At 43.0% G+C, this 13,645-nt stretch overlaps 1 protein-coding gene across 1 annotated transcript; it reads right to left on the reverse strand.

The window, feature by feature from the left end:
* Positions 1-7,365: 7,365 nt before the first annotated feature.
* On the reverse strand, positions 7,366-8,796 carry LOC131593149 (uncharacterized). The gene has a single exon (XM_058865444.1). The coding sequence runs from the start codon at positions 8,794-8,796 to the stop codon at positions 7,366-7,368; it is 1,431 nt and encodes a 476-aa protein (XP_058721427.1).
* Positions 8,797-13,645: the final 4,849 nt, after the last annotated feature.

Here is a 13,645-nt window from a genome sequence, read left to right on the forward strand (position 1 = left end):
AACACAATCACAATACACCTGCAAGAGGAACAAGAAAACCAAACAAGCAGATATAGAGTAATAGAGATGTGTCTCCAGGATGAGAACACAAAGCAAGCGAATGAAATCGTGTCCCGCAAGTAAAGCGGAACACTCATAGAATGAGTATCGATCGGTGACCGTCCAGAAGCCTCGCACACTAGCACACACGTTAGAGATAACAAGACACCGCAATCGGAATTGCGTTATTGCTATTCTAAAATAAACCGGACAAAGCAAACGTGGGCAAAGGTACGATAATACGCGAATAAGCATGCAAAAATCACACCGGAAGCCGAAAAAAGCACCATCATGGAAAACACAAAATTCAGCACTACAAATCATTCCACAAAATAGTACATCTCGCGAGCTTTCCAACGATATAAAGAACATGCAAATCGAAGTTACGAGTCAAAAGATATGAACATTTGAAGTTGGAAAAAAAAAAACTAAAAAGAAAGCATGTAACCGGTTACATGAATCAGGTAACCGGTTACATCACTGGCAGTGACGAAAAAAGGGTTAAAAACAAGTCATGTAACCGGTTACATCAATCAGGTAACCGGTTACATCACTGGCAGAAACTGGAAAACAGGGTCATGTAACCGGTTACATGAATCAGGTAACCGGTTACATCACTGGCAGTGACAATTTTTTGAGAAAAAGGAAGGGCATGTAACCGGTTACATGAATCAGGTAACCGGTTACATCACTGTCAGTGACGAAAAATGACCAAAAACAAGTCATGTAACCGGTTATATCAATCAGGTAACCGGTTACATCAGCACCAGAAGTGAAAAATCAACAAAATCAACATCCAAAAGCACTTCAATCATGCATCCAATAAGAGATGTTACTAAGCACGAATTTGCCTCAATTTGTACAACATTATGAGTATCAAACAAGCACAATTAGGTATCAATCCACATAGATTTCAAGTCATCATCAATAATCATCAAGCAACAAGTTTATGCAAGCATTATAACAAACACATAGTGCACCAAACTTGTATCCACATGCAATTGCAAGCAAAGATATCAATGGATCCAACATTTAATCGTCATCAACATCAATTAAGCACAATCAACCACTAGATCTAGCATTCAAATCATGTTAACATCTACAATTAAGCACTCAATTCAAGGTTCAAGGCTTACCGGATGAAGATCTTTAACCGACGCGCGAACACGAACACGACACGAACGCGAACACGACACGAACGCGACACAAACACGAAAGCAAGATCCAAGGAGAGAGAGAGTGAGGCGCGCGAGATGTAGAGAGGAAGGAGGAAATTCGAACTCGGACTCTCGATCTTCAATCCATGTTGTTCTTGATTCTTGAAGAAGATTGATGAATATTGATGAAAGTTTTATGTAATTTGGGATTTTGATCTATGAGAATTGGGAGAGAAATGAGAGAATGTGTTTGTGAAGAATTGGTGAATTGAAATTATGAGCGTCCTCCTCCTCGATTTGTGAAGAGCAAAATGTTTATATATTGTCAATGCGAAATGTCCAAATTGCCCTCGGTACGTCTCATTTTGGCTCGTTTTTAAGGAAACTCGGTTCGGCTCTGAATTTCGGAACGAAACCAATACCGTTGTGAAGATGACCAAATTTGTGATCCGTTTCCGCGAGAATCGCCTCAATCCGATAAGCGATGAAGAAAATACGCGCGTTTGAATGGCGAGAAACGCCGATTCATCTGGTGCGACTGTGCAGAACTTTGTGAGTACCGCTCAAAGAACTCGATAAAACTCCATCTTCGGCTCAGAATATGAACAGGCATGTGTGACAAAGAATCGAAGCTAACAAAATTTCTGAGAGAATGCCGCCGGAATGGACTTCATACGATAAAAATCGAAGAAGTTATGAATTTTCGAACTCGGCGCGACATACTCGAAAACACACTTTTTACCGAAACAACACGACGATCTTTAAAATTCTGGGAATTTTTCATGCATATTTGGCCTTTGGTCCGAACATATGAAATCTTGGTAATGATGTCACGGAGCTCCAGTTAAATTTTCAAGCGAATCCGGAGAGCGGATTAGGAGATATGAATTTTCCGAGGCGCAAAACCCTACATTCAGCACTATTTTTCACTACGAAATCTCAAGTAATTTGCCAATTTGAAGACCTTCCTCGAAGAATTGGCTTCCGAGCCGAACACGAAAATTGTAGATATCGTCGAAACAGTCAAGACAACGCGGGAACTAAGCTCATATCACCTTCCAAATATGACTTGCGAATTTTTCTCGCATTTCCACTGTTTAAACCATTTTTCACGCCTTTCTTCTTAAACCCATGAAAACTCTTTATTATTTTTCTTCAATTTTGAAATGACGAAATAAACGTCATTATTAACTTATAGCTCAAATGAAGAGGGCAAATTTTGGGGTGCAACAGCTGCCCCTATTCAAACTTCTTGAACCTGACGAGTGAGAAACGAAAGTTTCGAACCGTTGAGGTGGAAGGAGATTGAATACCAGAATGAACTCGAAAATTTGCGCTCTTGATCAATAGAAGATTCCATCTTGTGATAAGAAGGAATGTACCACCCCGCAAGCAAGGAGAAAAAACTTCAGTTGATCTGGGCATCGATAATAAGTAAGCCTTCATCTGATCTGACAACTTCAGGGAGAGAGAGACAAACTTCTTCTGATTTAACCATCAGGATGATCGCCTGTAATGATTAGGCGAGCCGCTCTGGGAGGCATTTTGAAACTGGATAATTTTCCTGCAGAAAGAAACAGATATGATATGATCTATGCATGATGCATGTATGAATGTATATGGAATGACGTTCCCGAGAAGGAAGACGCTATACGCTTTTGAGAATGCAATGCGAATGATGCATGATTCGAACGTCGCTTAGGGAGACAATGGAGGAGCACTGAATTGCTGAAGAAGTCCTGGAGAGAGTACGGAACTCTGTGGGGAGGACAAGATGAGTGACCAGAAGTCACAAACTGCGAGCTGGCGAAGATGGATCAGAAATCTGCTGGAGACGATCAAATCTGGACGCGAGCTCTGCTTGGGGAATAAATCCTGCTTGGGGATATCTGCTTGGGGAATATCCTAGCAACTTCACTGGAGAAGCAAATTCTCGACACACTGGGGATGAGAAGATAAGGGCAAGTCATGAAGACAACTCTGATGGGGAGTGACCAACTTGTTGGTGGAGAACGCATTCCGCTGGGGAAGTTCTGGACGAGAACAGATTCTGCTAAGGATGCAAATGAATCTTTGCTGAGGAAAGAAACTCAGTGGGGAAGATGAATACTTCTGCACAGCGATCTGCTAGGGATGTGAGAAATCCGCTAGGGATAAGGAACTCGGCATAAGAACCTCTTGTTAAGGCAACTCCACTGGGGAATAAGATGGCTCTCATGGGGAAACTAGTCAATCTGTTGGAGAGAGAAACCTCTACTGGGGAAAACGAGGAACTCGGGCGAAGAACTTCATTAAGAGCTTGCTGGGGAATCAAATACCATCCAATCATAACTCAACTGGGGAGAAGGCATTCCGCCGGGGAATAAGGCTTCTGGAGCACGGAGAATGCATTGAGATGCACTTTGCTGCAGATATGAGAATCTTGGAACAAAGAAAGTCTCGTCTAAATGTACTCAGCTGGGGAATGAGAGTCTCCCATTAAGATGCACTCAGCTGGGGAATGAGAATATCTCGTTTGGAAGCGCTCAGCCGGGGAGTCAGGATATCTCATTAGGCTAGATCCGCTACCGTGCTGATGTGATGCGCTCAAAATGATGTACCCACAACGGGAAAATGCAAGAGCAAACAGATTGTCAGACAACTGAGCTTTGAAACTTTCCAAACAAGCAATGGATTCAATGAGCTGATAGGCGGGCAATGATTAGAATACCAAACAAGTATCGGCCGGAGTATCAAACAGGCATTGGTTCTCCAAGAGAATACCACCAGGAAGTGGGCTTAATGAGTCAAGCAAGTGTTGACTTCAAAGGGACCAAACAGGCATTGGCTTTCATAGTGTTCTGCATATTTGTATTAATTGTAAGGATGTCAACAAGTAATGGGCTTATAGACACATTAGGGTGTATACGACAACTATCCGCAATTCTTGGAAATCCACGACACGAGGGTCAGAAACTTACGACTCGAGGGTCGGAAATAAAATCAAACTCACGACACGAGGGTCGGAAAGGAGATAAACTCACGACTCGAGGGTCGGAAAGGAGGTAAACTCACGACAAGAGGGTCGGAAAGGAGGTAAACTCACGACTCGAGGGTCGGAAAGAAGGTAAACTCACGACACAAGGGTCGGAAAGGAATCAAACTCACGACTCGAGGGTCGGAAAGAAGGTAAACTCACGACACAAGGGTCGGAAAGGAATCAAACTCACGACTCGAGGGTCGGAAATGAATCAAACTCACGACTCGAGGGTCGGAAATGAATCAAACTCACGACGCGAGGGTCGGAAATGAGATGAACTCACGACACGAGGGTCGAAAAGGAGATAAACTCACAACACGAGGGTTGGAAAGGAGATAAACTCACGACACGAGGGTCGGAAAGGAGATAAACTCACGACACGAGGGTTGGAAAGGAGATAAACTCACGACACGAGGGTCGGAAAGGAGATAAACTCACGACTCGAGGGTCGGAAAGCAAAGGACTCACAACACGAGGGTTGGAAACTCACGACTCGAGGGTCGGAAAGCAAAGGAATCACAACACGAGGGTTGGAAACTCACGACTCGAGGGTCGAAAATGAGATGAACTCACGACACGAGGGTCGAAAAGGAGATAAACTCACAACACGAGGGTTGGAAAGGAGATAAACTCACGACACGAGGGTCGGAAAGCAAAGGACTCACAACACGAGGGTTGGAAACTCACGACTCGAGGGTCGGAAAGCAAAGGACTCACAACACGAGGGTTGGAAACTCACGACTCGAGGGTCGGAAAGCAAAGGAATCACAACACGAGGGTTGGAAACTCACGACTCGAGGGTCGGAAATGAGATGAACTCACGACACGAGGGTCGAAAAGGAGATAAACTCACAACACGAGGGTTGGAAAGGAGATAAACTCACGACACGAGGGTCGGAAAGCAAAGGACTCACAACACGAGGGTTGGAAACTCACGACTCGAGGGTCAGAAAGCAAAGGAATCACAACACGAGGGTTGGAAACTCACGACTCGAGGGTCGGAAAGCAAAGGAATCACAACACGAGGGTTGGAAACTCACGACTCGAGGGTCGGAAAGCAAAGGAATTCGATGTCCACATAAAAGGACTCTAGTTGAGGGATACCGATAAGCAACGGTTGCAACATCTGGAAGAGATCTGAAAATCACACTGAAATGCGAAGATGCCACTGAAGATTGGACTTTCAGCTTCAGACACCATTGAGGATGACGACCCTGATGGTTCTCAAATTCATAAGCTGTTTAGCTCACACCTGAACTTTAAACTGAACACCTCCTGATGAGGAAAAAATGCCAATGCATAGTGTCTTGCCCCAGCCTGTAAGGACTTTGAAGAGATTAGTCTTGTAAGGATATTCTGATATCTGTTTACACCAAACTAACTTTCCCCCGTATCAAGAATTTCGGCACCATGCCCCTGCCTGACTTGGGTTGCAGGTAGCTTTGACTATGCTTGGGTGAATATCCCTGATTGCTTAGCATTTGAGAGATTTTTCGAATCTTGACCTGATTGCCTCAGATTGAGTGAAAACTTTCTCGATAGAGTATTCAAAATGCTTCTGTGCCCCTGAGGCTGATCAAACTTTGAGGTATTCTTGCTTCAACTCAACGGAGTTCTGAAGCCAACTTGCCCTCCGGGAGGGATAAACTTTCCACCTGAAGTTCATGATGAAAACTTTCTTGATGTTAAGCACTTGTTCATATGCAAAGAATGTTTATTATGAGAAATATAATTCTAATGCAAAGTTCATGTTTGTCTTGAAGTTTAAAGAAACTTTTGAAAGGATGTCGTAACATCGATTTTTTTGAAAGAAAGATGGTGTGATACCAACCCAAGCGCTTTAGCAAATCTCCTAGGAGTCAGTTTACCGTATTCTCGTGTATAGTCTGCTTTCGAATTAACCCATGCTTCAGTTAGGACTTTTCAGGGTTGTAACGTGGCCAGGTTCATGGTTTGAGAAAAAAATATTTTTAGGCTCAAAATTATTTGGTGCCCACCCCCTTCGTGATGTTCTCCAATCTTAAGTTCAGTTAACTTGACACGAGCATTCATCTTTCAAGAGGAGTTTGGAAATGATTGAGGAATCAATGAGGTCTTTTGGACGCGATAATCACTTTTCCTTTCTTTTCTGGTGTCTGACCACACGACTTTGTTCTTTGTTGAGGATCTTTATTTTGTAATCCTTGTTTTTCTCTTTTTTTTGCTTTTGCTTTGCTTTTCTTTTTCGTTTCCCTAACTTTTGCCTGAACAAATTCTTTTGAATTTTGATTTGGATGTCCAGCGGGATGCCCTAACTTTTGCCTAAGTCACTTGTTTTCAAGTTATTGACTTAGCGGGCTTTTCTTCTTTTTTTTTCTTTTCTTTTTGATTCATTCTTTTATTTTGAACAAGTCGTGTGATCTTGCATTGTCTCTGATTTGTTGGAAGTGCATAGTGACTGTCTGAGTCATTGATTGATGAAGAATCACCATTGTGGTATCGTCATTATTTTGACCTCCTGATGTGAGGGATAAACCACAGCGGCTTTGATGTTGGTATCGACCTCCTGATGTGAGGGATAACCGTTGGGGATTTGACTTTCCTCAATCTTTTGAAGGACAACCATTGTTATGTCCTTATATGTGTGCTCCTGATGAATTTTGAATGCTCAATCAGGTTAACTGAATACTACCCGCCCCTGGGTTGAATGTGAGGGTTTTTTATTTTGAGAAAAGAAACTCCTACTTCGAAGGCTCAGAGGGGTTAACAAAGGTTTCACTCCCTTATATCTCCAGTGTTTGGGAATTTGAAACAATGCCTGTACATCATCAACAGGGTTCTACTCAAAAGCATACCATTTGAGGTTCTTGGTATTATGCTCATCATTCTCCCTACGGAGTTATCATGCTTTGTTAACAAGAGTTTAGTATCACAAAAAGCATATAAAACAAATAAGAGCAAAAGCGAATGGATATTTTTTTAAGACAAACATATCCAATGCATTATTATTATAGTTCAAAAACAAACAAGTTTTACATACAAACAGTATTGCATAAAACAAGAAAGCTTAAACATGAACATGCATGGTGATTTAAGAACTGCCAATGTTGAGGAGATCTTCTCCGTATGGACTTATTGCTTCAGAAGATCCACTGGAATCGGAGGAGAACTTCAATTATGGCTCTCAGGTGTGAATGCAATAGCCTTTGCATCAATTAGGTCTTGAACCTTGTCTCTAAATGGCTGACAATCTTCAGTCGAATGACCAGGTGCCCCGGCATGGTAGCCACAACTGACATTAGGGTCAAATCCCTCAGGATACGGGAAAGAAACAGGATCCAACTGCTTTGGTTCCACCAAGGAAAGTTTGAGCAATTCAGATAATAGCTCATCATGAGTCATAGGAATGGCATCATACACTCTTTTTGGCCTTCTACGCCTCTGTCTACCCTGCTGGTGACGATTTTGTTGGTGGTTCCGCCATGGTGGCGCGTACTGAGCTGCTTGATCATGCAAAACCGGCTCCCTCTGGACAAACTGAATAGGTGGATGACTGAGAGCTGTAGCACAGATTTGTGGGTCATCCTGAATAGAAATAATCGCTTCCATTTCATTACGAGAGATCTGATCGAGAGGATGATTAAGAGACTCCTCTTCATACTCAGGAATTACACTGGCTCTTCCATCCACACGCTTGGGGAATTCAAAAAGATCATCAACATCTTGGATATTACCATTCCTAAGACCGTTCTCAATTCGTTCGCCGGCGACAACCAATTCTGCAAACTCAGAAGCACCAATCAAGCCTTGGTAGTATGGACCTTCCAACATATCTTTGAACATACCCATGAGCTCTTGTTCTAATAGTGGAGGTTGAACTCTGGCAGCCAGTTCTCTCCATCTTCGGGCATACTCTCTAAAAGACTCATCATTTCTCTGAGTCAAAGCTTGGAGTTGAATTCTGGTCGGAGCCAGGTCACTGTTGTGCTTGTAACGCTTGACAAACGCTTCTGCTAATTCTTTCCAAGTTCGGACATGAGTTCGTTCAAGTTGAGTGTACCACTCGAGGGATGTACCACTGAGGCTGTCCTGAAAGAAATGCATCAATAGCTTGTCATTCTCAGCATAAGGAGCCATTTTGTTACAAAATGCTTTCACGTGAGTCAACGGACAAGTGGTTCCCTTGTACTTCTCGAAGTTAGGGACTCTGAACTTAACAGGAATCTTGACACCAGGGACTAGGCACAACCCATCAGCATCTAAATCAACGGAGTCACGACCTTCTATAGCTTTCAACCTTTTCTCCAAGAGGTGGAACCTTTTGTCAGTTTCATTATTCGGGAACCTGAAGGCTTCAGGTTTTAAGTTGTTCTCATGATGTGCATTCTCCTGAGCAGGAATAGTAGTTTCAACAACATTTCTGACATTCTGATTCACAAAACCTTCTCCTGGGGTGATATTACCGTCTGTAGCTGGCCTCTGAAGAACCTGTCTCAACTCTTCTTGTCTAAGAGCAAGGGTTTGAATAGCCTCCATAAACTGACCCATGTTAGTCCCCATTTCTGTCCTCATCTCATTCAAGTTTTCACGGATTTGTTCCATGGCTAACTCCTGATTGTTGATCGGTGTCGAGAAGTCAGAATCGTACTTCTGTAGAGAAAACCAAATGAAGAGAAGGTTGAGAATAAGAGCTCCATATTTAATTACCTGTCATGAATGCATGTATGCATGAATGGATGCAATGTTATGTTCCCATCATTTCTAAGGAATCCTCATGTTTTGATTGATTTAGCAAGTAAGAGATGGAAAAGCTCGGCACGAGGCTTAAAGATACGATTCCTTGGAAATGGAAAGAACATGTATGCTAGTTATTTTTTGTACATCATTTTTGGAAAGTAAATATGCAATGACGCAAAGTGGTGGGGCTTGTTGCCGCCCACCAGGCATTCTGGACTGCCGGTAACACATATAGTACAGAGCCAACGGTTCGGCCCCAAATGGTATACCACACGGAACACGGAATATCAATCCACGGAACCAAAGCCCATAGTCAATAACACACTGGAATAGAACATGGATTACCACTCGAACAAGAACCATAGTACCCCACGAACAGGAACCAAAAGTACACTCGAACAAGAACAGCGGTCACCCACGAACAAGAACAGCGGTAACCCACGAACAAGAACAGCGGTCACCAACAATGTACCTGTTAATATGATCATTGATTCCCGCCCCACTCACGGGTGAAATCTAGGCCAAGGTAAGGTCATGAAACGCAGTATACGGTCCGCCCGAAGGTAAGCATCATCACAGCGCGCAAGCGGGTGACGATAATACCTCCGTTTGAAACCACTACTCTGCTCGTGGTCACATAATCCATCCCGAGGCGTACACCTCGAGACAAACCATGCTCCCACTCTATCCTAGGGTTCCTATGGTTCACACATAGCCTGGGTATTGGGCCTTTTACCTCTTGAAACACCCACCCAACAGACAGAGATCCATCCAGTCCAGAATATGATGCAGAAAAGTAAAAGCGCACATAGAATGCAATGCAAACATGTAAATATGCAAAGCAATAAAAGCACCCAAAGATAAACACACAAGCGCTAGGATCGACTCGCTAGGTCCGGACCAGCAACAGGTCGAGACGTCCCCAGCAGAGTCGCCAGCTGTCGCTACCGCGAAAATTAACAGAGTCGCCACTAACATATTTATCCTGAAAAGGAAGGGAATGCCAGCAAACCACAAAACAAAACAACGGTCTCACGACCAGAGAAAAAGGGTAAGGGAGTCGGTTACGCGAGGGGAAGGTGTTAGCACCCCTCGCACCCATCGTACTCGATGGTATCCACGCCTGTGTCTAAAACTATGGGTGTGTAACAAATCTATGCTAATCTGGACTAAAATGAATGCAGAATGTAGGGAAAAGAAAGGATTATGCTCGCACGGGCCCTACCCCGCTGCCTACGTATCCGTTTTGCGGAATCAGAGCTACCGTAGCTCGGCTAACTAATTTCTGTTTGTTTTGTGTTTTTTAGGTGAACGAGTTACATTCACACTCCGCTGCTCGACCTTTGGAGACTTATGCTGGGAATGGAGCGGAAATAACAAGCTCTTAAGAAAAGAAAATCAAAGAGTGTGGTTTGTGTTTTAAACAATGCATGAGGAAAACCTAAGCTAAGGGGGAAAGCTTGCTACTTAATGTTATCATACAAAGGGTACAAGTCTAAACTAAACTAACAACCTACGAGGAAAAGGGAAAGCACACAATGAGCACACAAACGAGCATCCGCTCGTGAAGCAAACAAACCAACGGTACTGACCGAATGGTAGAAAAGCGGTCCCGCCATAGCCAAGGGGAGCAGCTCAACCCAAGTCAACCAAGCATTAGACCTCGTGAAAATGATCGGGCCATAGACAAGAGGGCGGACCCCTCTCAGCAACCAAGCCGTCACGGATCGTAAAGGAAAACGGTGCGTGCGTACACCGAGCATCAACGTCGAGCGACGCGAGCTATAGGAAAGACGGGGGTCCGGCTACATGAACCCTTTTCCTGACATACTCGATAACAAGATCTTTTGCACGTTCGGAAGCGAGCAACGCGAGGCGTGCGCATACCAAACAGACTCGATGAGACTAGGCGGGGGTTGATTACAGACCCTTGACCGCATGCCTTCCATGAGGACTTAACGGAGTGCCATATAGGACTTATTACACCGTGACTCCCTGCCGCAAAGCACAAATGTAAACACACCAACAAAAACAGAGCCTCTTTCGAGGGCTTGGCCAGATGCATGTCTAAGTCCTACTTCTCATGTTAAAGGATGATGCGAGAAAGCGATAAAATGCGGGAATAATAAAATGAAACGGAATCAATACCAAACGGATGATGATCCGTAAAATGAGGAGAAGCGAAGCGAAGAAACTAAGGATCCCGCGAGCGAGCTAGCAAAGCAAAAGCAAATAGTCAGCACACCGATTCAGCACACCGATTAGCCACAAAGCACACAAATGTCGACTCGTACGTCGAACACAATCACAATACACCTGCAAGAGGAACAAGAAAACCAAACAAGCAGATATAGAGTAATAGAGATGTGTCTCCAGGATGAGAACACAAAGCAAGCGAATGAAATCGTGTCCCGCAAGTAAAGCGGAACACTCATAGAATGAGTATCGATCGGTGACCGTCCAGAAGCCTCGCACACTAGCACACACGTTAGAGATAACAAGACACCGCAATCGGAATTGCGTTATTGCTATTCTAAAATAAACCGGACAAAGCAAACGTGGGCAAAGGTACGATAATACGCGAATAAGCATGCAAAAATCACACCGGAAGCCGACAAAAGCACCATCATGGAAAACACAAAATTCAGCACTACAAATCATTCCACAAAATAGTACATCTCGCGAGCTTTCCAACGATATAAAGAACATGCAAATCGAAGTTACGAGTCAAAAGATATGAACATTTGAAGTTGGAAAAAAAAAACTAAAAAGAAAGCATGTAACCGGTTACATGAATCAGGTAACCGGTTACATCACTGGCAGTGACGAAAAAAGGGTTAAAAACAAGTCATGTAACCGGTTACATCAATCAGGTAACCGGTTACATCACTGGCAGAAACTGGAAAACAGGGTCATGTAACCGGTTACATGAATCAGGTAACCGGTTACATCACTGGCAGTGACAATTTTTTGAGAAAAAGGAAGGGCATGTAACCGGTTACATGAATCAGGTAACCGGTTACATCACTGTCAGTGACGAAAAATGACCAAAAACAAGTCATGTAACCGGTTACATCAATCAGGTAACCGGTTACATCAGCACCAGAAGTGAAAAATCAACAAAATCAACATCCAAAAGCACTTCAATCATGCATCCAATAAGAGATGTTACTAAGCACGAATTTGCCTCAATTTGTACAACATTATGAGTATCAAACAAGCACAATTAGGTATCAATCCACATAGATTTCAAGTCATCATCAATAATCATCAAGCAACAAGTTTATGCAAGCATTATAACAAACACATAGTGCACCAAACTTGTATCCACATGCAATTGCAAGCAAAGATATCAATGGATCCAACATTTAATCGTCATCAACATCAATTAAGCACAATCAACCACTAGATCTAGCATTCAAATCATGTTAACATCTACAATTAAGCACTCAATTCAAGGTTCAAGGCTTACCGGATGAAGATCTTTAACCGACGCGCGAACACGAACACGACACGAACGCGAACACGACACGAACGCGACACAAACACGAAAGCAAGATCCAAGGAGAGAGAGAGTGAGGCGCGCGAGATGTAGAGAGGAAGGAGGAAATTCGAACTCGGACTCTCGATCTTCAATCCATGTTGTTCTTGATTCTTGAAGAAGATTGATGAATATTGATGAAAGTTTTATGTAATTTGGGATTTTGATCTATGAGAATTGGGAGAGAAATGAGAGAATGTGTTTGTGAAGAATTGGTGAATTGAAATTATGAGCGTCCTCCTCCTCGATTTGTGAAGAGCAAAATGTTTATATATTGTCAATGCGAAATGTCCAAATTGCCCTCGGTACGTCTCATTTTGGCTCGTTTTTAAGGAAACTCGGTTCGGCTCTGAATTTCGGAACGAAACCAATACCGTTGTGAAGATGACCAAATTTGTGATCCGTTGCCGCGAGAATCGCCTCAATCCGATAAGCGATGAAGAAAATACGCGCGTTTGAATGGCGAGAAACGCCGATTCATCTGGTGCGACTGTGCAGAACTTTGTGAGTACCGCTCAAAGAACTCGATAAAACTCCATCTTCGGCTCAGAATCTGAACAGGCATGTGTGACAAAGAATCGAAGCTAACAAAATTTCTGAGAGAATGCCGCCGGAATGGACTTCATACGATAAAAATCGAAGAAGTTATGAATTTTCGAACTCGGCGCGACATACTCGAAAACACACTTTTTACCGAAACAACACGACGATCTTTAAAATTCTGGGAATTTTCCATGCATATTTGGCCTTCGGTCCGAACATATGAAATCTTGGTAATGATGTCACGGAGCTCCAGTTAAATTTTCAAGCGAATCCGGAGAGCGGATTAGGAGATATGAATTTTCCGAGGCGCAAAACCCTACATTCAGCACTATTTTTCACTACGAAATCTCAAGTAATTTGCCAATTTGAAGACCTTCCTCGAAGAATTGGCTTCCGAGCCGAACACGAAAATTGTAGATATCGTCGAAACAGTCAAGACAACGCAGGAACTAAGCTCATATCACCTTCCAAATATGACTTGCGAATTTTTCTCGCATTTCCACTGTTTAAACCATTTTTCACGCCTTTCTTCTTAAACCCATGAAAACTCTTTATTATTTTTCTTCAATTTTGAAATGACGAAATAAACGTCATTATTAACTTATAGCTCAAATGAAGAGGGCAAATTTT

This window comes from Vicia villosa, linkage group LG1 (genome assembly GCF_029867415.1).
Source record: "Vicia villosa cultivar HV-30 ecotype Madison, WI linkage group LG1, Vvil1.0, whole genome shotgun sequence".
Taxonomy (NCBI): Eukaryota; Viridiplantae; Streptophyta; class Magnoliopsida; order Fabales; family Fabaceae; genus Vicia; species Vicia villosa.

What these genes read in the sequence shown, in the direction of transcription:
- LOC131593149 (XM_058865444.1), bottom strand. Translation starts at nt 8,796, where the DNA reads ATGGAACAAATCCGTGAAAACTTGAATGAGATGAGGACAGAAATGGGG.